The 21,222-nt window shown below is 37.7% G+C and overlaps 4 protein-coding genes across 9 annotated transcripts; all 4 read left to right on the top strand.

The window, feature by feature from the left end:
- The first annotated feature begins 11 nt into the window (after positions 1 to 11).
- ak6 (adenylate kinase 6) lies at positions 12 to 1,436 on the top strand. Its single transcript, XM_055199133.2, has 5 exons — positions 12 to 153; positions 259 to 351; positions 435 to 493; positions 711 to 856; positions 1,052 to 1,436. The coding sequence occupies exons 1-5, from the start codon at positions 117 to 119 to the stop codon at positions 1,239 to 1,241; spliced, it is 525 nt and encodes a 174-aa protein (XP_055055108.1). The 5' UTR covers positions 12 to 116; the 3' UTR covers positions 1,242 to 1,436.
- Positions 1,437 to 2,143: 707 nt separating this feature from the next.
- On the top strand, positions 2,144 to 7,539 carry marveld2b (MARVEL domain containing 2b). 5 transcript variants are annotated; one of them, XM_055199125.2, is made up of 8 exons: positions 2,144 to 2,234; positions 2,584 to 2,648; positions 2,799 to 4,005; positions 4,196 to 4,222; positions 4,307 to 4,476; positions 4,665 to 4,836; positions 6,487 to 6,537; positions 6,814 to 7,539. In XM_055199125.2, the coding sequence occupies exons 3-8, from the start codon at positions 2,833 to 2,835 to the stop codon at positions 6,931 to 6,933; spliced, it is 1,713 nt and encodes a 570-aa protein (XP_055055100.2). In that variant the 5' UTR covers positions 2,144 to 2,234; positions 2,584 to 2,648; positions 2,799 to 2,832; the 3' UTR covers positions 6,934 to 7,539. The 5 variants fall into 5 exon arrangements, with proteins under 5 accessions (XP_055055100.2, XP_055055105.2, XP_055055103.2 ...); XM_055199128.2 differs by having other exon boundaries at positions 2,182 to 2,234; positions 2,584 to 2,669; XM_055199127.2 differs by lacking the exon at positions 2,144 to 2,234 and adding an exon at positions 2,253 to 2,426.
- Positions 7,540 to 8,257: 718 nt separating this feature from the next.
- On the top strand, positions 8,258 to 14,848 carry oclnb (occludin b). Of its 2 annotated transcripts, none has more exons than XM_055199132.2 (9): positions 8,258 to 8,415; positions 8,859 to 8,950; positions 9,172 to 9,859; positions 10,094 to 10,261; positions 11,621 to 11,736; positions 12,395 to 12,490; positions 12,643 to 12,814; positions 13,758 to 13,799; positions 14,019 to 14,848. In XM_055199132.2, exons 2-9 carry the CDS (start codon positions 8,904 to 8,906, stop codon positions 14,115 to 14,117), a joined length of 1,428 nt encoding a protein of 475 aa, XP_055055107.2. In that variant the 5' UTR covers positions 8,258 to 8,415; positions 8,859 to 8,903; the 3' UTR covers positions 14,118 to 14,848. The 2 variants fall into 2 exon arrangements, with proteins under 2 accessions (XP_055055107.2, XP_055055106.2); XM_055199131.2 differs by having other exon boundaries at positions 8,259 to 8,415; positions 12,392 to 12,490.
- A 295-nt stretch (positions 14,849 to 15,143) lies between these two features.
- On the top strand, positions 15,144 to 21,122 carry gtf2h2 (general transcription factor IIH, polypeptide 2). The gene is made up of 15 exons (XM_055199134.2): positions 15,144 to 15,708; positions 15,892 to 15,969; positions 16,060 to 16,096; positions 16,476 to 16,562; positions 16,654 to 16,704; positions 16,787 to 16,841; positions 16,921 to 17,026; positions 18,057 to 18,147; positions 18,239 to 18,326; positions 18,497 to 18,604; positions 19,313 to 19,376; positions 19,465 to 19,571; positions 19,655 to 19,757; positions 19,836 to 19,875; positions 19,962 to 21,122. The coding sequence occupies exons 1-15, from the start codon at positions 15,653 to 15,655 to the stop codon at positions 20,070 to 20,072; spliced, it is 1,182 nt and encodes a 393-aa protein (XP_055055109.2). The 5' UTR covers positions 15,144 to 15,652; the 3' UTR covers positions 20,073 to 21,122.
- Positions 21,123 to 21,222: the final 100 nt, after the last annotated feature.

Here is a 21,222-nt window from a genome sequence, read left to right as displayed (position 1 = left end):
ACAGATACAAACAGATACAGATTCATATTTATTTTTGTTAACTAACATTGTGGATGTGTAAACTGTTATCGTAATCGAAGCAAACGAGTTATTTTCACGCGTGATACCTTATTGCAATGAGAATCATGAAGAGACCAAACATTCTTCTCACAGGTACCATGTCATGTCATGTAGTCATGTTTTAATTTTTAAGCAATATGATGATGTTTTTCCATAAATGCTAATAATTGAACTTGGTGATCCCACATACATTGACAGGAACCCCTGGAGTTGGAAAAACCACATTAGGAAAAGAGCTAGCTCAGAGAACAGGATTAACCTATATCAATGTTGGAGATTTAGCACAGGAGGGTAAGTTAAGTTGTTTTACATTGAATAAAGTTTTGTATTTGTTCATATTTGTTAGTTTGCTAATGTTGAAAATAATTTTTCAGCTCAGTTGTTCGATGGATTTGATGAAGAATATCATTGCCCTATACTGGACGAAGACAGGGTATGTCCCAAGTTTTGGTTAACTTTTTTCTTAATATTAAGATTATTCTTAATATATTTATTTACAAAGTTTCTATAACAAAATAAAGAACAGACTTAGTGCACTTCATAATAAATATTAAATAATTATAAATATTATTTATTGAAGTTTCAGGCAGTGTATACATTAGGCTGCACATTGTGAAAGATATTTGGACAAGACTCTTTTAATGGTTCAGGTTGTGGATGAGCTGGAGGACAAACTAGGAGACGGAGGGGTCATCATCGATTACCATGGCTGTGACTTCTTTCCTGAACGTTGGTTTCAGATTGTTTTTGTCCTCCGCACAGACAACACCAATCTCTATAACCGTCTTGAAAGCAGGTTTGTGTTAAAAATATCACAACAAAATTGTTCTTTTCACAAATAGCATAATAATTATTTATTATGGGTTATTTTTCAGAAGCAAACTAAGCTTAAAGATTCCAACACGTGACTTTGCCTAATGTACAGCTCTAAAATCAGTTACATCCTATGTTTACTGCTTTAGTCATTTAACCTAATTTCTTTCATATTCAGAGGATACGCAGGAAAAAAGCTCCAGGACAATGTGCAGTGTGAAATTTTCCAGACAATCTATGAGGAAGCCATGGAAGCCTACAAAGAGGAGATAGTCCACCAGCTCCCCAGTAACACACCTGAAGACCTCGAGACGAATCTGGAACAAATTATTCAGTGGATTGAACAGTGGATGAAAGACAACAATTGACAGGACATTATATGTAACTTTCTCACACAAGGTTATCTCCAAGTAGAGATACTACATTTCCAGACAAGTTTAACAGCCGTATTGGCCTCAGACTGTATGCTTCAAAGTTACTGACAGTATGTGAGGCTGTTAAGTTGAAATTAAACTCAATTCCATAATGGATGGAATAAATAAATATTTTTATACTAATGAAAAGATCTTATTTTTTTGTTTCCTCAAATGAAATGTATGGTTTACAGTGTAACTGTTTGTCTTGATGCACGTTAAATTCTTTCACACTGCTCAGTTGCTAAATAAATCAAATAGCTCAGATGGGTGGCAACATTTAACACCTATTAGTAACTGGTAGGACCAAACCTTAATATATAAAAATCATGTCAAATTACACATTTCTTAACAGAACATAATTAGAAGGATTAGTTTGGGCAACATTTATAAAACTTAATAGGCTCTTATGTGTGTAAGTTTCAAGTCAGGCAGACTTTGTTAGTAATTGTTTTGAGCCTAAAACTATGGCAGTCACAATCAAGAAATTAAAGAAAACTTAATAATGAGCATAATTGGATTTTTAAGTTGGCAAGTATTAATTTGGGGAGGGGGGAAATTAAAAAGTCAAAAATGACAATGAGCTTTCTGGAAATTAATGATTTTTCATTATAAATAAAATTCATAAGCACAATATGACCCAGAATGTTCTCATAAATAAATTAGTAGTGAGGTTGCAGAATGCTTATGTATGATAAATAATAAAACACAAAAAAATGTCTAGTTAAGTAAATTGTTGATGTGGCAGTCACATTACCATCAATAAACAAAATAATAATCAATTATATCAAAATATGGTAAAACAATAGTTAAACAATAAACAATAATGTTTTCTTGTCAAACTGGTTTTAATGGAGTGACGTCACGCGTCGGGGCTGGGTAGGTCACGTGATCGATCCTACACCTGTAGCCCCAGTGGCGGAAGACAGGTGAATCTACCGATACCAGGTAAGAAAGTGGTGTTTTTTCACGAAAAAAATAACGAATAGTATCTTTAATGTAGCTCATTAATAACCAATCGTTGCACGTGCCGAGTTAGTATATTTTTTGTTGGTGACTAAAATAAGAAGAACGCAAATATTTAATGAGGCGTGTTCTTTCGTACCGCTTTATTTTGCAGGCTATAGACTTTGTTTTCAGGTAAGGATTAGGCCTGTGCTTATCGTTTAGGCTATTTAAAGTTTCTAGTACTTTTATAAAGTTACCACTCATGTACTATGAGTGGTAAATGTGTACTAGATCTGTTGATGTCGGCAGTTAAACGCTATTATAATTCACTTGCTTATCTTCATTCCAGGGACCTTTGTGAAAAAACGCGACTTTCAAATTCAACCTGTTTGGCCATGTAACTACTCTTCAGAGGTAGAACAGACACCCTATTTGGTAGTAATAAGACAATTAGTAATTTTTTATGTAATCTCTTTATAAACTTTTATGATGTCCAAATTATATCATATTATTATGTGATGATCAGAAGTTTAAAATAATAAATACCTTGTTTCTACATCTTAGTTCTTCTCAGCTGCTTGGACAAAGAACCATCTCTATGTTGACTGGAAACGGGTCAGCGTCCCGCTTCGATCGGGTCAGAGATATGCCTTACTATGACCAAGTGCCTGTTGGCTCACTGCCATGGGGCCAGGAGATCCCTTATCCTCTCAGTGAAATGCCAGCATCCAGCTATGACCCTTTACCACCTCCTCCGCTCCCCGACAATCCTCCTGTCGGCCCGGATTTCTACCCGAGCGATGCTGAAGATCAGGTGGATGATGCCATGGACATTAAACCCATTCGACGTTTTATTCCAGACTCTGTGAAGAACTTCTTTAGAGGCAGTGGAAACAGTAGCAACAAGAAATGGCCCCTTCCACCACCACCACTTGATGTAAACACGACCACTGATGGTGTGCCGTGCTCCCCTCCACACTCGCGTCCACCATCACCCACGGCCCCCAGCACTTACCTCGATCCTTACGGAGGGTCTGGAGGCAGCTATGCTTCCAGAAAGGAGCAGGCGATGTTGTTAGGGGAACCACTGGAATCGGTTTCTGGACGTTCTTTACAGACTGCTATGACTTACAGCGAGAAGGTGGAGGAGTACAATCAGCGCTACGCTTACATGAAGTCTTGGCCCGGACTTCTGCGCATTCTGGGTTGCGTGGAGCTGCTTTTGGGGGCTGCCGTTTTTGCGTGCGTCTGCGCATACGTGCACAAGGATAACGAGTGGTTCAACATGTTTGGTTACTCAATGCAGCAGACGTATGGATCATATGGATCTTCAATGGGTGGGATGTATGGAGGATCAGGGGGTTCCTACTCCGGGCCCTTGACCCCGTTTGTGATTGTGGTGGCTGGATTGGCCTGGATCATGACTGTCATTTTACTAGTCTTAGGAGTGACCATGTATTATCGTACCATTCTGCTGGACTCTAGTTGGTGGCCGATCACAGAGTGTGTGATAAACCTGGCATTAGCGCTTCTATACATGGTAGCAGCAATAGTGTATGTGCGAGACACGCTTCGTGGAGGTCTCTGCTATTTACCTCAATTTAACGCTGGGCCCAATGCCGGGTTTTGTCGAACTGAGTCTGGGCAGACCGCTGCTATCATCTTCCTGTTTATCAACATGCTGTTGTATCTTGTGGGTGCATGTGTGTGTCTGAAGCTGTGGAGACATGAAGCAGCAAGGATGCGAAGAGAGAGACTGGGTCAAATAGATGTAAATATCTGTATTTTTTTTCCAAATTGATAAGACAATATTTAGATTTGTATATATTATTAAAAATGTATACAGATTTTTATTATTATATTTGACTAGCTTTACTGTTAGTAGTCACAGTAATACTGCAGATCATAAACTGCGTTAATGAAACCTTATATTTCTGTTTTTTGATCTATTTCATATTTAGAAAGTAGGAGCAGTTCCACTCACTATGGTAAGCAGGTCATTTTGACTTCAAAAATTTGTTTTGAATTATACAATCGTTGTATTTAAAAAAAACTATCATTTGTAAACACAGATGGGTCCAGGCTCCAGTGTCTCTGCCCCAGTTTACAATGGTCCAACAATGGGCTATCCAGAGACGATAGATGGCACGGCACCTTCAGTTATGATGGAACCAGAGATTTTAAGGGGTCATATCCCTGCTGGCCATATCCCCAAACCTCTGGTCATCGCGGACTATGTGGCGTAAGTTCTGCAAGTTTATACAGAGCATATTTTAAAGGAATACTGATTCAGTATATTTAACTACTTACATCTTCCATGATTTTCCAAACATATCAAGGACTGGTTATTGTTGCCTCATCGTACTTTATCCCTTACCCCTGTAACAATTACACAATCTGATGTGTGTTGTTTATAATATGTCTATATAGGAAATACCCCACAATTCGCACTGATGATGAAAGGGAGCGCTACAAGGCAGTGTTTAATGATCAATATGCAGAATATAAAGAGTTACACGCTGAGGTTCAGGTGTTAACCCAGAAATTTGAGGACCTGGACAATCTGATAAGAAGTCTGCCACCACACCCTACCAACCCAATGGTAAAAATGCTACTTTGCTGACTCCTGATGAATTTATTGGCTATTAAAGGGGTCATAGGATGTGATTTCATGTTTTCCTTTGCAGTGTGTAATTTTTAAAAGGACCTCTTGACAGAAATGCAAAATAATATACAAAATTATATTATCAGGGTTGTATAAAGACCTTTTTATAATGAACCGCTATGTTTTTATTACCTTAGAATGAGACGTTTTTATCTACATACACAGAGGGTCCCCTTACGTGGAAGTCGCCATTTTGTGCTGCCATGTTTCTACAGAAGCCCTTAACGGACAAATTTTTTTACTAAGTTGTCTCCGTCAATTACATGTTTTTCCGGTGGCGGCTACCATAGCTTCTCTATGCGAGAAAAGCGAGGAATGAGCAGTGGGCTGAGCCATTGGTTGCAATTTGCAACCTCACCACTGGATGCCGCTAAAATTTACACACTGCACCTTTAAAAGCTATTTGTGCATATAGAAGATCTGTAAAGTTGCAAAGATTAAAGTCTCAAACCCAAAAAAGATATCATCCACGGCTTCCTAAAACGCCCCCACATATCTACATCACTGTGTGGGAAGATTTGCATAACACCGCCCAAATGTAAAGAAAAAAGGTGTAACTTTTATTCTTGCTGAAGTAATTTTGTCGCCACCACCAAGTCCTGGAGATGCAGTGCTGAAATTGCAAATGTGGTAGGGGTGTACCATTTCCATCACACGCGTGAGGTATTTGGCCAATCACAACGCACTGGGTACCTGGCTAATAAGAGTACACCACGATTTTCAGAATGATGAGCTTAGTAAAAAACTATGTGTTTTAGAAAGGTGGGGCATAGACGAGCATCAATATTGTACAGTATGTGGAAATACAGTGTTTTTAAAACCTTAAAACGTTGCATTACACCAACTACACCTTTTTTTGTTTTTAGCAACGTCATATGACCCCTTTAAAAGAGATGTTTATGTTGAATGTTGACATTTACCCTAGTTGTCTTTTAGGCTAAAATCACGTTTAAATTGTCACAGCCGCAGAAAAAAATTAAGGGGATAGTTCACTTTGGGATGAGAATTTCGTCAACATTTACTCATCCTCATGTTGTTTTGAACCTGTGTGAATTTCTTTTTTCTGATGAACACAAAAGAAGATATTTTGAGAAATGAATGGTGAACACACAGCAGAGAGTGATCATGGACTTCCATAGTAGGAATAAATTTATTGGGAATTTATTGGGTACCATCAACTGTGTGCTTACCATCATTTATCAAATATTTTCTTCATCATTTATCACAATATTTCCAAAATGTATTTTTCCTACTATGGAGGTCGGTGGTCGCTATCTGCTGTGTGTTTGCCGTCATTTCTCAAGGTATCTCTTTTGGATTCATCGGAGAGGGGAAATTCATGCAGGTGCGGAACGATGTGTGGATGGGTGAGGGATGACAGAATTTTCATTTTAAAGTGAACTATCCCTTTAAGAGACCAATATACTATTATTTATTTTATACATTTACTATTTATAGGCATGTGTTTAGGTACAATTGTCCTTTTTGCTTCATTCTATCAACTACTGACAACATTTCTGCCAAATTCCTAGTCAAATAATGCATTTTCTGATCTTGAATACATTAACCTTGACTTTCCTCCTTTAGGAGCAAGAGAGAATCAACAGCATTGTTCAGGACTATAACAGAAAAAAGGCTGTAAGTGTTCCTTAAATATTTATGTTTCAGCTTGTTAAAAAACTTTCCAACACATTTCGACCGCTTTGTCATCTGTTGCCTTTCTGCATTCTTTAGTCATTGCAAAATAATGACATGGTATCTGTGTCAGTCTGAGTTCCATGAACAGCTAAAATAGAGAAACTGGAAATGTTAGGGGATGTGGACTATTTAAATAATGCTGTTGACATGTCTAAAATACTTCCTGTTTGTGTAGTAGAGCCTGCAAAAGATTAATTGACCTGTTTGTGGTTGTAGGATCCGACGTTTCTGGAAAAGAGGGACAGATGTGAATATCTAAAGAACAAACTTGCTCACATAAAGCAGAAAATTCAGGAGTATGACAAAGTCATGGACTGGAATGATGGTTACAGTTAAACCGAACTCCAGCATTTTATTTATCACGGACGTCAGGTGTGGTCTGGAAAGAATAAATCTTATTGTGACATCAGCCAATATCAAAGATCAATATTGCAACACATCTCACGTTGTTTGTATTAAAACAAACATTTAACATTTTCCTTTTGCTGTGAAATTCAATGATGGACATTTACTGCTGAGAAGGGTTATCTGAAGACAAATTAAATGTTATTTTCTTTTTACTAGAATGTTTCATGAAACGGCATCAGCTTTCTTCATGTATGTTTTTAAATGTGCTCTTCACACTTCTTTGTATTTTTGAAGTAGGCAATTTGAGGAAATTGTAATGAATCTTTGAGCTTGTAATGAATGTAGCTGGGTGAAGAATACATTCTTTATTGTTGTTTGTTCAAAAAGCTGATAGATAAATTTGTAATGGTCCTAAAATGTTTGAAATATTTGTAGTTTTTAGTCTAGGATGTGTGTAGTGTAGATTATTGTTGCCTATTTTATACATATGATGTACATTTTATATTTTGTATCACTCTACTTTTAGATCTGAATTTGATACTTTGTTATAAATGTATTACGGTAGAAGACAAAAAATAAATGGGCCTGCCTCCATATTACAGCCTATTGATTATCGGTTTCCATGATGCTTCCTTTAAAAAAAAAAAATGAGTAGCCTCTTAGACAGGTATCTATATTGTTAATGCTATTATAGCAAACCATGCTTTTAGCTGCTTGGCAGGTTTCAAGTTACAACTGAAATAGACTCCAGTCTCAAATGCTTTGTGGAAACACTAAATAATGAATATGGTGTGTACTTAATCTAACAATGCAGCTTTGATTTGTTTCAATTAAGATTATTATAAATATCAGGGCCCGTATTAAACCACATTCATACAATGAAAATATTACTGTATTGAATCACATATTAAACATGACATACAGCATAAGTAAAGCAGTTGAAAAACAATTTGTTCTTTCATACTCATTCTAATGAAATAATGTAAGTAATCCCTCTCGGATTACATATTAATGACTGAGTAGTAGAAAATGCAACTAGGCTTATAAATCACATGTGCCTCGTGCAGATGCCGTACCCCTATAAAATTATTATTCAGTTAATTAGTTTAATTGGCCCACTTTAGAAGCTGAAAAATGGGCTTGGTTAGGATTTGAATGGAGTATCAGTGATGCCAACTGTTATTGCCTGATGGAGAAGAATGACGTTTTCATATACGAACCTGACACACCAATGTTTTTCCTAGAAAAAGCGATATACAAATAAACCCGTGAGCTGCATCTGCGCATGCGTCGTGGGCGGGAACGCACCTGTGTAGGTAGAGGCGGGGGCTCGTGCGGTTTCAGTGATGACAGCCACTCTGAAGCATCAGAGGGCGTTTCCTGAGGTCAGTAAATACTCCATCTTCAGAGAAAGGATTGTTATAAGACTTGTTTACCAGCCTTAACTGACTGCTGTCGGACGGGAAGGAGGTAAGATATTTTGTTGAATATTCTTGTTGATTATTGTACATTCTGGATTGGATGCGTTTTAATTGTTTAAATTAACTAATACGCTGATTGGTGTCGCTTGGTAACAGTTTCCCCGTGACATTCAAATAGTTTTAGTCGTTTTGTGTATGTAGGTGTTTTTGTACTTTTCCAAAAACGCCACAATTCAGATTTATCTGTAAAAAAATTACCGTGTTTCAGGTGTTTAAATTCTCATGAACGTTCAGAATTGTGAGAAATCATAGTCAGGAAATCTCTTGGCCATAGGAACACACTGCTTATATTGTTTATTCACTTATTCTGTGGTGATAACTATTTCAGTAATTCACGAGGAACAAGCAATTAACGTCACTAGAAATGTTTTTTTGTTGTTGTATTTTTTTCATAATTCGATACGAACGTGTTTTTGTTTCACTCTCACCCAGGCAACACTGTGAAGTCGTTTGTCCAAGGGCCTTGAAGACAACATTATGCCTAAAAGATCGAGTCGCCCTCCTCCGCCATATGGCGGCAGACAGTAAGTTGATAACAACAACAAAATCATCCCTTCAACAAAACCCAACACATTACAAGCAGAGACCCACATGGACCATTATACTGTAGTTTCCATTAAAACCAATACAATTCCCATTATAACAATTACTCTATTAAAATCTGTGTGAAGGTTTCTGTTGTTTTTCACCACCCGGGTATCTTTTTCCTATCACTTACTCATGTTAAACAACTTTGTCTTTTCAGCCACAAAAGATCTTCCAACCGTGCAGCGTCTTACCATCCTGATGAAATGCTTCACTTTTATCGCTGGACTTCACCTCCCGGTGTCATGAAGATTATGTGCATCATCATCATCATAATGTGTGTGGCTGTGTTCGCCTGTGTTGCCTCCACACTGGCATGGGACTACGACGCAAGTGCAATGGGTTTCGGAGGAATGGGTGCTATGGGTGGAATGGGTTATGGTAGCTACCAAGGCGGCGCTGGTGGAAGCTATAGTGGATATGGTGGTGGAGGAAGTTACAGCGGAGGTCTTGGGGGATATGGCGGCTATGGCGGCGGCTATGGAGGCGGCTATGGAGGCGGGACATACATGGATCCAAAATCAGGGAAAGGCTTTATTATTGCAATCGCTGCGATCACCTTTATCGCAGTTCTCATCATCTTTGTCTTGGCGGTGTCGAGACAAAACGCTGCCAAGTCTCCTTCGTTCTACCTGGCTTCCATCATTATTTGTGCCATCCTTGCTCTGCTCATGCTGATAGCCACCATTGTGTACTTGGTCGCCATCAACCCCATGGCTCAGACGTCTGGATCCATGATGTACAGTCAGGTCTTGCAGATGTGTGCGCAGTTCCAGAACCAAGAACAAGCCTCTGGCATCTTTCTCAATCAGTACTTATACCACTACTGTGTAGTGGAGCCCGAAGAGGTGAGCATGTGTTCCTGCCTTCAAGTTGTTGGGAAATAGACCATCCATATGGTTGCATTTCTTTAGTTTCTTATCAGTGGGTCATATGTAGAGAGTGCCAGGTTCTTTGACTAATATGCAAATCTAGTCAAAACAAATCTGCCATATTGTCTTTAATATGGATGCCTCATGTCACATACATGTCATTACAGTGGTGTTTAAAATGTCTGTTTTCTCCTTCTGCTTTTTTGAAAGGCCATCGCAGTCGTTATTGGGTTCCTGGTGGTGGTGGCACTGATCATCCTTCTGGTGTTTGCAGTCAAAACACGAGGGCAGATGAGGAGTTACGGCAGGGACCGCGTTCTGTGGTATGATGTTAAGACGATTACCGATGGACTCACGTCTCAAGGCATTGGTGAATGGGTAGGTTTACTTACGAATTGAATGCTTTTAGAGAATTAAATATTATTTTGCTATGCATTATTGTTTTTATCCATTGATTACAAAACATGCATTCATGCCTTCTTTCTAAAAATGCTGCTTGGTGCTTGTATGAGCTCAAAAGAGTGTTTTTTACTTTCTCAGAGTTACTTTGTTGTATCTGTAACTGGTTATTGTAAATCAAAAGTAGACTGTTGGGTTATAATTTCCAAGGACAGAGTTTCTAAGAACTTCAGTGTGTGTGTGTATACGATGCACAGGGTTCGAGAAAGATATGGCAGGTTTCATGTCTGGTTTCTGGGTGTGGCCTCTTATGCACTTTCACTCATTGGACAGCTTTAATAAACTCAAAAAGCATATTACAGAGACCTAAATCTACATGAGTTGATTTTATTTAATTACAGTGCTAATAATCCAAAGAAACCATTACATTCATCCAGGGTTGTTAGGTAATCCATTGCTTTTATTCATTCACATTTCACCATGTAACCAGCTGTAGTTTCAGTCTTTATGTTGTGATAGTATCTCCAGAAGTAGTGAAACCGGTTCTGCCTGGCTTTACTGTTTGTCCAGACTATTAACCTTTCAAAAAGAAGGCTGGTTGCATTGTGAAAACAGAGGTGTATATATTTTCTAGGCATAAAGAGCTATTGTAAAAGGGGCCCTAGAGCAACACATACAGGGGTGAGAGACTGCCAAAACAGAGATGGCAGAAACATGTGAGACATCAAAGTATTCAAATAAAACTAAAACTTCAACACACATAGTGAGTCCACTTTTAGGCCTCATTACTAAGTGATCTGATAGCTGTACACACAACATACTTTACTTAGAACATAATGGTTGCTGCATCATTCCTTTGGGATGCAGGGAAAGGAAAATGGCTGCATACAATAAGGCTTTTGTTCTGCTGTTTGGGTCAGTAGTTCTGATTTGTTTTTATATGCCCCAATTAATTGCATGTAAAAATGTAAGGCATTAATTTGCAATTAAATGCAATTATATTAATTGCATGTAATTGCATGCAGTTTAAGTGCATGCAAAATATATATGCCAAGCAATACTCTTAGATTTTTCCTAATAAAGCAATTTATACAGAATTTGTAAATATAAATTTGCTTATGGAAATGTGGCATATAGTGTATAAGATTACAGATTCTCTATTTTAGCAGTTGCAACCTAAGCCATTTCAACAGTTTTATACAAATTCTGGAAAATTGCACCCTTGGTGGTATTCAGATCAGCTAAATTCACAGCAATAATTTGATTGAATTTGAACATAATTACAGAATGTCTGTTTAATATCGTCTAGATGTGAACTCTTAATTTTTTGTTTTACAGGTTAATAATGTGTCTGGAGATCCAGAGACTTTTGTAAATGACGGCAATGATCGCATTGGCGTTTCACAGCCAATGATGCAAAGCCAGGACATCCATAAACCAATTTATCTTCCAAGGTAGGTCATCTTAGTGATTTGGCAAATGATGCTGTAAAAAATAGATTACTTTTGTCTTTCTTTACAGTATATTTTGTTAGGGCTTTATGGGGAGGTTTCCCAGACAGGGTTTAGATTAACCCAGGACTAGGCCTTGGTTATATTAGGCCATTTAGGTCGTTTTTACAAACAAACCTTACAAAAGCAATACTGGTGTACATCTTGAGACAAAACAATGTCATTAATAGACGTTAAGAGAGGTCATTACAAGTTTTTTTTTAATTATGGCAGCTCAAACATGGATTTTAGTCTGGGACTAGGATAAACACTGTCCTGCAAACTGTTCAGATTTAAATAGGTAAATATTGGCTTATTGATTAGCCTTGCGATCAGTCTATCATTGTAGTTTAATGCCAAAGGAATGCAGAAAATCTTGAAACCTGTTTGAGTAGGACATGTTTACATTGTTTTGTGATATGAACTCGAATAACCTGTTTCACAAACAAGCAAACCTATTATGCGTACTGACTGAAACTATTATCATCATTACACACTGTTCTTGTATGATAATTAAACTCCTCCTGCACTCACAAATATAATATTACCCAAGCAAGTTTATAAAAATTATGCTCTATTAATGTTATTAACACATTTATATATTTTTTAAACTATACAGCAGTTCTGACCTAACAAGCTCTTTGAGTGGTCTGAAGGGCAAAATGAGGGACTACGACACTGGCGAATCTGGAGATGAGCTGGACACAGACAATGAAAGGTGAAGAAAATTCTTGATCACAACTGGTCATGTCAAAGCAGACCTGACTGCCTAAATATAATGAAGACATATTTAAATTCAGCCAAAAGCAAAACTTGACTTTTTAATCACTATTGTAACCTTTTCCCTATCACATCATGTATTTTTCTTAGCGAGTATCCACCTATTATTAATGAGCAGGAGAGGCTGGAGTACAAGAAAGAATTCGACAGGGACCACATGGAGTACAAGCGTCTTCAGGCTGAGCTAGATGATATTAATCAGGGCCTGGCAGATACCGATAAAGAACTGGACTACTTACAGGAAGGCAGTCCACAGTTCATGGTGTGTACTTTGTCTAAATTGAAAAGGCTCATTTGGTTGATGAATACCCTTTTTGTTCGCCTTAATAATAATTGAGGAGGCAGATGCAAAACCCGTTTAAGTGTTTTTGACATGTTTTCATTTTTCTTTTATATTTAGGTTCAGTAATTTCACTTTAATGGTAAAAGTTATTAAAGGTTAATCACAAATTTATCTTTAGTCATTTCATAGGTATTTAACAAAATTCTTATGCTGTAAAAATCTGCACTTCTAAAAAAGTTGAAGTCACTCTTAAAGGGACACTCCACTTTATTTGAAAATATGGCAATTTTCCAGCTCCCCTAGAGTTAAACATTTGATTCTTATTGTTTTTGAATCCATTCAGCCAATCTCAGGTTCTGGCGGTACCACTTTTAGCATGCTTAGCACAATCCATTGAATCTGATTAGACCATTAGCATCGCCCTTTAACTGTCATTTCAGAATAAAGGTAAAAGGCTCAAAAATTTAGTCAATATGCTATAATTTATTTGGTAAACCTCTTAAAAAAAAACTTTTGACGTATGCGTGCTGTCGTTCAATCAACGTGGAGTTTAACGGATTCTACCAACAAACAGGTGTTTATGAGTGGCGTGAGGCCGGGATTCACCCAATTTTAAAGCAAAATATTTAATAAATGTATAGTATGTGCCGAGAGCATTCGGTTTATTTTCAAACTTTCATTTTTATCATCACCTTTATTTTTGACAGAGGTGACATTTGCATCTGAGCTCTTTAATTATTGATGGATTTTACAATGACCATTATCTTTGGAAAACAATATAAATTAAACAAATAATGCACAAAATTAAACCTACATGTCATGTGAGTTTGCTGATGACATAATGAGTAATGATATATTATTAAATGTTATGACATGATTGACTTGGAAATAATTTATTCTGCTTTTTGCTTTTAAAAAATAGGATGCCTTGGAGTTATTTAACCGGCTCAAAAGCTTAAAAAAGGTAAATTATTATTTTTTTCAACTGGGTATTTGTGCAATAAGCAGTATTTTTATTTGGAGAGAGGTTTGGATGTTGGAACCCAGGTGACAGGTTATAATATCTATCTGCCCAACCATTCATCCTCTATACAGCTTCTCCAATGTAATGTTTATGGTTATTTCTGGTAAAGGTTTACATATAATAGAGGTGTAAATGAGTTGTTACATTTCTTTTTCACAGTCTCCAGAGTATCAGATGAAAAGGAAAAGGTGTAAGCAGCTAAAGGCAAAACTCTCCCTCATCAAAAGAAGAGTCAGTGACTATGACCGCAGACAGTAAAAATGGACTGACACTGAAAGCTCAACAGGACATATTCTGTAACACAATGGTTTTGCCAGAAGTTTTATTTGTATTTCCGTATCACTGTATTAATTCAAGGACTGTATGGTTGTTGTTTTTATAGACAGGTTTCTGCTTTTGAGCCAGATTAACTTGATCAACATATTGTGGTACCTTTTTGAAGTATTTTATTTTCTAATGCTGGATTATGACATCTCTTAACTCTTGTATCATGTTGCTGATATCATTTTTAGTCAAACTGACGAAATTTTAATATTAACAGGTCTGTGACCAATAGGCCTATATATGTGTCTGTTCTTTTTAAGTCTGTGAATTGTGGAAAAGTCATTTTCATTTAAGTGTAGGGATTTATCGTTTTTCTGTCTCTGAGAAGTTACATTCTAGTTTGTTGTAATGTTTTATTAGATTTTTTTTATTGGATTTTATTTTGTAGTTTAACTTGCTGCACAAATTATCATCAGAATAACAGTCTCTTATCTGTGTTTTTTTTTTTTTTGCTTATTTGTTTAAAGCCCACACCAGAATGATGTCTAAAGAGGTTTAAATTGAAGTTATAACGAAGAAATCCCTAGTTTTTTAGGACAAAAATCTATAGAGAATTCAGTGAATAAGCTGATGTTGTTGGTGATCAATGAAGCTACTGTTGAAATGTACAATATGTTTTTATATTTTTAATTGTGTATATAAAATAAACTCAAACCATTCCCAAACGCCTATTTTTTTTACATTTGAAAGATTAAGGTAATTTTACACTAAAAATACAGACTAACGCAAGTTAATCGCCCTGTCCCAAATGGCACACTCCGGACTTGTGGTCCTCCTCAGAGTCCACACTTTGATGACATCACGTAGTCCAGACTTTAGGGACCCTTAATGCGAGTCCACGTGGGTGCATCGGAGTCGTAGTTTAGGACAGACTCGAGCATCACACCGGCAATAGGTAGAGAAGTTGCCCGTCAGTGTGAACTCCTACCTTCCGTCGTCTGATTGGTCTGATTGCCCTTTCGCAAGGACTGCTGGGTTGGCAAAGTGCGCGAAGCCTGCTGCAGTGCGGGCTTCGCTGAAGACCGCATCAAGGGGGCAAAGGAGGCGCTGATGAGCACACTTCAAAGCGTAAAAATGACAGATGGGACACCCTACGGACTCGTAGACTAAGCGAGAACGCGCAATTTAAGGCCACGAGACCGAAAGTCCACATGAAGTGCGCCATTTGGGACAGGGCCTTCGTGTAGGCCTACTGTAGGAACTCGGAACCAATGTTCACATCTTGTTCCGGGGGACACACTATACTGACGTACCAGAGCAGTGGTGTTTGTTTATATGCGATTTCGGCTACAATAACCGATTCAAAAGACTTTTTCTGAATTGGATGGTATAAGATCTTACAAATTCATACGGGTTTTCATTAAATAAAAGGCAAAATAATATTTTGAAATACCTGAGAGGACACCTTTTATAAAAGAAATCCAAATTTTCCCATCAATAAAGCGTTCAGTCTGTAAAATCTGTCAGTTATGGATGAAGAACCAGAGAGAGCAAAACGCTGGGAAGGAGGTTACGAACGAACATGGTGAGTTTTGTCGACCTTCATATTAAAAGTATATAACTTAAAATAGTGACTCGGATATACTTTCTAACTGTATTATGAAGATCCTTTATTTAATACCAGACTGGCACGCGCTGGGAAATGATACAGTACATGAGAGAAGTATACAGTATAATGAATCGCTCATATACTGTATGTATCTCTCAGGGAGGTTCTGAAGGAGGATGAGTCTGGATCTCTGAAAGCTACAGTAGAGGACATTCTTTTCCAGGCAAAGAGGAAAAGGTCCAGCACTAACATGTTAAACACACATCATAATGTCTGATACTTGATTTAAGTCTAATACTTACTTGCAATGTCTGTGTCACATTGCAGAGTGTTTGAAAGTCATGGACAAGTTCGACTTGGGATGGTGAGATGCTCTTTACTGTCCTCTGCACTTTGAGTTTTATCTATTGCATTATTGGACATAAGTCATAATAACAGTAAACAGTGATCTCCAACATGTCTGTGAGCGGCCCACCAAAGAACAGTCTATTAATAGCCTCAATTTTAATATTTATTTATTACATATTTATATTAGCTTGGCTTCTTTTATATATGTTAACATTTTAAATAATGATAAAAGAAATCTACAGGTAAAATAAAATAAAGTCAACAAGTAAAAGAAAAAAGTTTTGAGTAGACTACATCAAAAAAAGTAGCCCTCCAGATTGTTTTATCCATTGTGGTAGCCCTTGCTCACAAAAAGGTTGAAGACCCCTGCAATAAAGTATATGATTTCCCCCTAGATGCGCCACCTTTATCTGGTTGTTGACTCGTCTCGATCGATGGAAGATCAAGACCTGAAGCCCAACAGGCTGACCTCCACCCTGAAGGCTAGTAGCGCCACAACTGCAATATCTGCCAATCTCGCTTTATTGGTGTGTTTCAAAATGAACCTTTCATCTCTCTTTATGAAATCCGTAGCTGATGGAGTATTTTGTGGAGGAATACTTTGACCAGAATCCGATCAGTCAGGTAATGTACTGAAGTGACGCTTTGGTTGTGCGTGAGTGTTACTTGCATGTGTCCAGTGTAATTAATCATACTATTTTCACAGATAGGGATCATTACTACAAAGAACAAGAGGGCGGAAAAGCTGACAGATCTTGCAGGTTGATGCTTTATCTTTCCATTTTAATGTTTTGTTTAACATCATCGTTTTGTACTAGAACTATTGTTTACTGTAAACAGGGAATCCTAAAAAGCATATCGCAGCTCTTAAAAAAGCTGTGGACTCAACATGCATAGGAGAGCCGTCCCTCTACAACTCTCTCAACATGGCAATGCAGACTCTAAAGTAAGTTACAGTCCAACGGTTTCAAGGAAATGTATGGCATTACTTTGCTATAAATAATATAGACGGGTTGCACGGCTACGTCACTAACTGGTTGCGCGCGCAACCGAGAGGCAGAAAGAAGAGATGTGCATTGTGTTGTAGGCTAGTAGCTGTGGAAAATAGTACCAACAGAGTCAGTGCTGGGTGCCTGATGTTTACATACCAGTAGATGCGACTATTACGTTACTAGCCTAACATTATAATTCATACATGTATCACAGTAACACTGCAAAAATAAAGACAGAAAAAACAGATCCAACTAAAATCAAGTTTTATTTATACAAACAATAAAGAACGCTTCAATAATTAAGGTTGTTGCAGAAGCGGATCAGCTCACTCCTGGATGCGCGCGCACCCTGCAATGTTTGTAAACTTGCAACCCGTCTATATATATGTAGCATATTACAGTTACCTTATGCATTTGGCAGGCACTTTTATTCTAAGCGACTTACAAAGTTTACATTTTTATCAGTAAACCTACAATCTTTTGCACCTCTAATGCAATTCATGCTCCTGTATAGGCCAGTGGTAGAGCATTGTATTAGCAGCGCAAAAGGTCATGCGTTCGAATTACATACTGATAAAAATGTATACCTTATGAGTTTATTTATTTAAGAAATGGGACAATGCACATTCATAGCCACGCAACACATAGAGCATGAAAATATGCCAAATTTAGCCAAACAGGCTAATTTTCATTTGTAGTCCCACGCAGGCAGATGTTAAATAACACATATTATGCACTTTGCAAAGCATCTGCGAAATGTAGGTATCGAGGAAATCGTAGGTATCAAGTTAGAAATACATGACAGTTATTGAAATGTTTTTATGGCATTTGTAAATCCAAGGATTTTTTTAACAATCCGGATCATATTTAAAATGTGTTTACGTAATGTCTGGAGGTTTACTATAAGCTTCATTCCTAGAAACATAAAATGCGTTCTTCATCTACAGCCCTTATTTAGTACCGTCTCTTCTTTCTTGCATGCAGACACATGCCTGCCCATACCAGCAGAGAGATACTGATCATATTCAGCAGTCTGACCACATGTGACCCAGCCAACATCTATGAGCTTATCCAAGTGAGTCTAAATAATTGCTATAATGCCTCGTCTATACTTTACGTTTGAAGGAAAATGCGTTTAGTGATCGCCTGTTTTAAAACATCTACAGACCCTCAAAGGTTTGAAAATCAGAGTGTCTGTGATCGGCCTGTCGGCAGAGGTTCGAGTGTGCACCATTCTCACAAGAGAAACAGGAGGTTGCTCATTTTCAGTTATATGTCTGACTCACACACTCACAAACAATTCATTCTGTTTGGCAAGGTCATAGTTTTTTTCCTCATATACAGATAAAATGTATGAACCTCTGAATGTTACTTTGGATTAAAGTGTCTGTCAAATTAATGCATGTTAATGTTTGGCACAATAGGAACCTACAATGTGATATTGGATGAGAGTCATTTTAAGGAGCTGCTGATGTCGCATGTGAAGCCACCTCCTGCCAGCTCCTCATCTGAGTGCTCCCTTATTCGCATGGGTAATATTTTCTACTTTTAAAATGATCCAGTATCTGTAATTGTTTATTAGGGATAGACCGGTATATTGCAGTAGCCAATATATCGGCCAATGTTTGATTATCTGCATTGGGCGATGTAATGTTATGTTGTTTTACACAACAGCACTCCAGCATGCAGCAAAGTTGTTTTCAAAAGTAAAATAATTGTAAATAGTTTTCAAGTACGTAAAAGCATATAATGCATAACAAAATAATTTAATAAAAAAAATCAGCAATTCTTAGTTTGGCTTTCATCCACTGCAATTATATTGGCCTCATATAGCCCAATCAGCCACATTGTTTTCTCATTAACATTGATATCAACAATTTGGTTGACAACTATTTATTTTTAAGAAAGTTATAGTAGTCATATTTTACTGTAACCTAGAATATCCAGGAGTGGTTTCCCGAACAGGGCTTATCCTAATTCTAGTACAAAAAGCATGTTTGAGCTGCTTTAATTGAAAAACACCTTACACTGACATATTTTAACACATATCAGTACCATTGTTTTGTCTAAAGATGCACATCAGTATAGTTTTTTGTAAGGTTTGTTTGTAAAAACTACTTAAATGTCCTAAAATAGCTAAGCCCTAGTCCTGGATCAATCTAAACCCTGTCTGGTAAACTGCCCCCCAGTGTGTTATTTAATACACATTATCTTAACTTGTGTATACATCATTTGTTTAGGTTTCCCCCAGCACGTCATAGCCTCCATGTCAGATCAGGACGCCAAACCGTCTTTCAGCATGTCGTAAGTACACTTTCGAGATTCTATTATCAGTTTAATCGTATTGAAAATACTATTGGGGTTAAACTATTCATTTGTCTCACACTTTTAGGCACCTTGACAGCACTTCTGAAGGGCCAGGACTCACTCTCGGTGGATACTACTGCCCACAGTGCAGAGCCAAATATACTGAGCTGCCAGTGGAGTGTAAAGTGTGTGGTAGGTCCTCAGGATGCGCCTGAACTTCAGACAACATCTGTGCATTCAGTTTTCATAAAGTCTGGGTCTTTTCTCTGGTTCAGGTCTGACTTTGGTTTCTGCTCCTCACTTGGCCCGCTCCTTCCACCATCTCTTTCCTCTGGACGCCTTTCAGGAGACCCCACTGGAGGAGTGTGAGGGAGAGAGGTGTGCTTCACGCTCACACTGTCATGCATCAGTCTCGTTTCAGATATTATTTCACAATCTTAACCTTTGTTTTTTCAGGTACTGTGAAGCTTGCCAAGTAGAGTTGAAAGACAAAAGTGTAGGTGTTTCAAATGTCTAATCTTTTGTGTATAAATGGGTGTGTTTACAATGGAATTAAGCAACATTGTTTTCTTCTCTCTGCAGATATTTACTTGTCCGGGATGTAGGAAAGTGTTCTGTGTAGAATGTGATCTCTTCATACACGACACACTGCACTGCTGCCCCGGCTGCATGCTAACTGATGGGATGTCCTGATGTTAAATGGCTCAATTCTTATGAATTTATCTGTGAAATTCAGGTTTAATTAAGACTGAAAAATAGAAGGAAGACATCAGTCACTGAATTAGATTCTGATTGGCTCAGTCTGAGGATAAAGATGATAAAAAGCCATTTGTTTGGTGTTTATGGCTGCATAATAATTGTGCCCAAGCTTTAAAGGGACACTTCACTTTTTTTTTGAATGTGTTCATTTTCCAGCTCCCCTAGAGTTAAACATTTGATTCTTGCCAGGTTGAAGTCCATTTAGCTGATCTCCGGGTCTGGCGGTACCACTTTTGGCATATCTTAGCATAATCCATTGAATCTGATTGGACAATTAGCATCGCGCTCAAGACTAACCAAAGAGTTTCGATATTTTTTCTATTTAAACTTGACTATTCTGTAGTTAAATCGTGTACTAAGACTGACAAAAATAGTCCCCTGCAATTGAAAGTAACCAAGGGGACTATTTTTGGGCAGTGCGTAATATCACTGCTGCATCCATGTTACGGCAGCAAAGTCCTTGATTATCACATTAGTTTGAGACTATAGTCCTAGCCATGTCGGCCTAGAAAATCGCAACTTTTAATTTTCCGTCAGGAAAAATATCGAAACTCTTTGGTTGTTCTTTAGCGTGATGCTGGTGGTCTGGTCAGATTCAATGGATTGTGCTAGGCTATGCTGGGGGTGGTAGCGCCAGACCCGGAGATCGCCTGAATGGATTTTAAAACGATGGGAATCAGGTGTTTAACTCTAGGGAAGCTGGAAAATTTGTATATTTTCAAGAAGAGTGTAGTGTTCCTTTAATTGTATAAAAGGTCTCCTCCTATGGGAGGAAAATAAGTGTCTTTTTAGACCAAAACAACTGGACCACAGTGCATTTTTGGCTTAATGCCATTTTTCAGTTGTGAGCTGTAATAGACAGTATTACTGGACGAATGTTATATTTGTATATCTTTGCTTGTACGGTACTTGCCAACCGTACATAACTACTTCCTTAAATTAAACAAATGAAAGTTTTTCATTAAAAAACTAAATAATACAAAATGACATGGCTCATTATTGCTAACTGTATGAACAGTTCATAACCTCTTACACTCTGGGGATTTTCGCCTGGATTTGGCCTACCCAATTTCAAAAGCTTCCC

Source organism: Misgurnus anguillicaudatus, chromosome 22 (assembly GCF_027580225.2).
Source record: "Misgurnus anguillicaudatus chromosome 22, ASM2758022v2, whole genome shotgun sequence".
Classification (NCBI taxonomy): Eukaryota; Metazoa; Chordata; class Actinopteri; order Cypriniformes; family Cobitidae; genus Misgurnus; species Misgurnus anguillicaudatus.
This window is presented reverse-complemented; position numbering and strand designations above follow the sequence as displayed.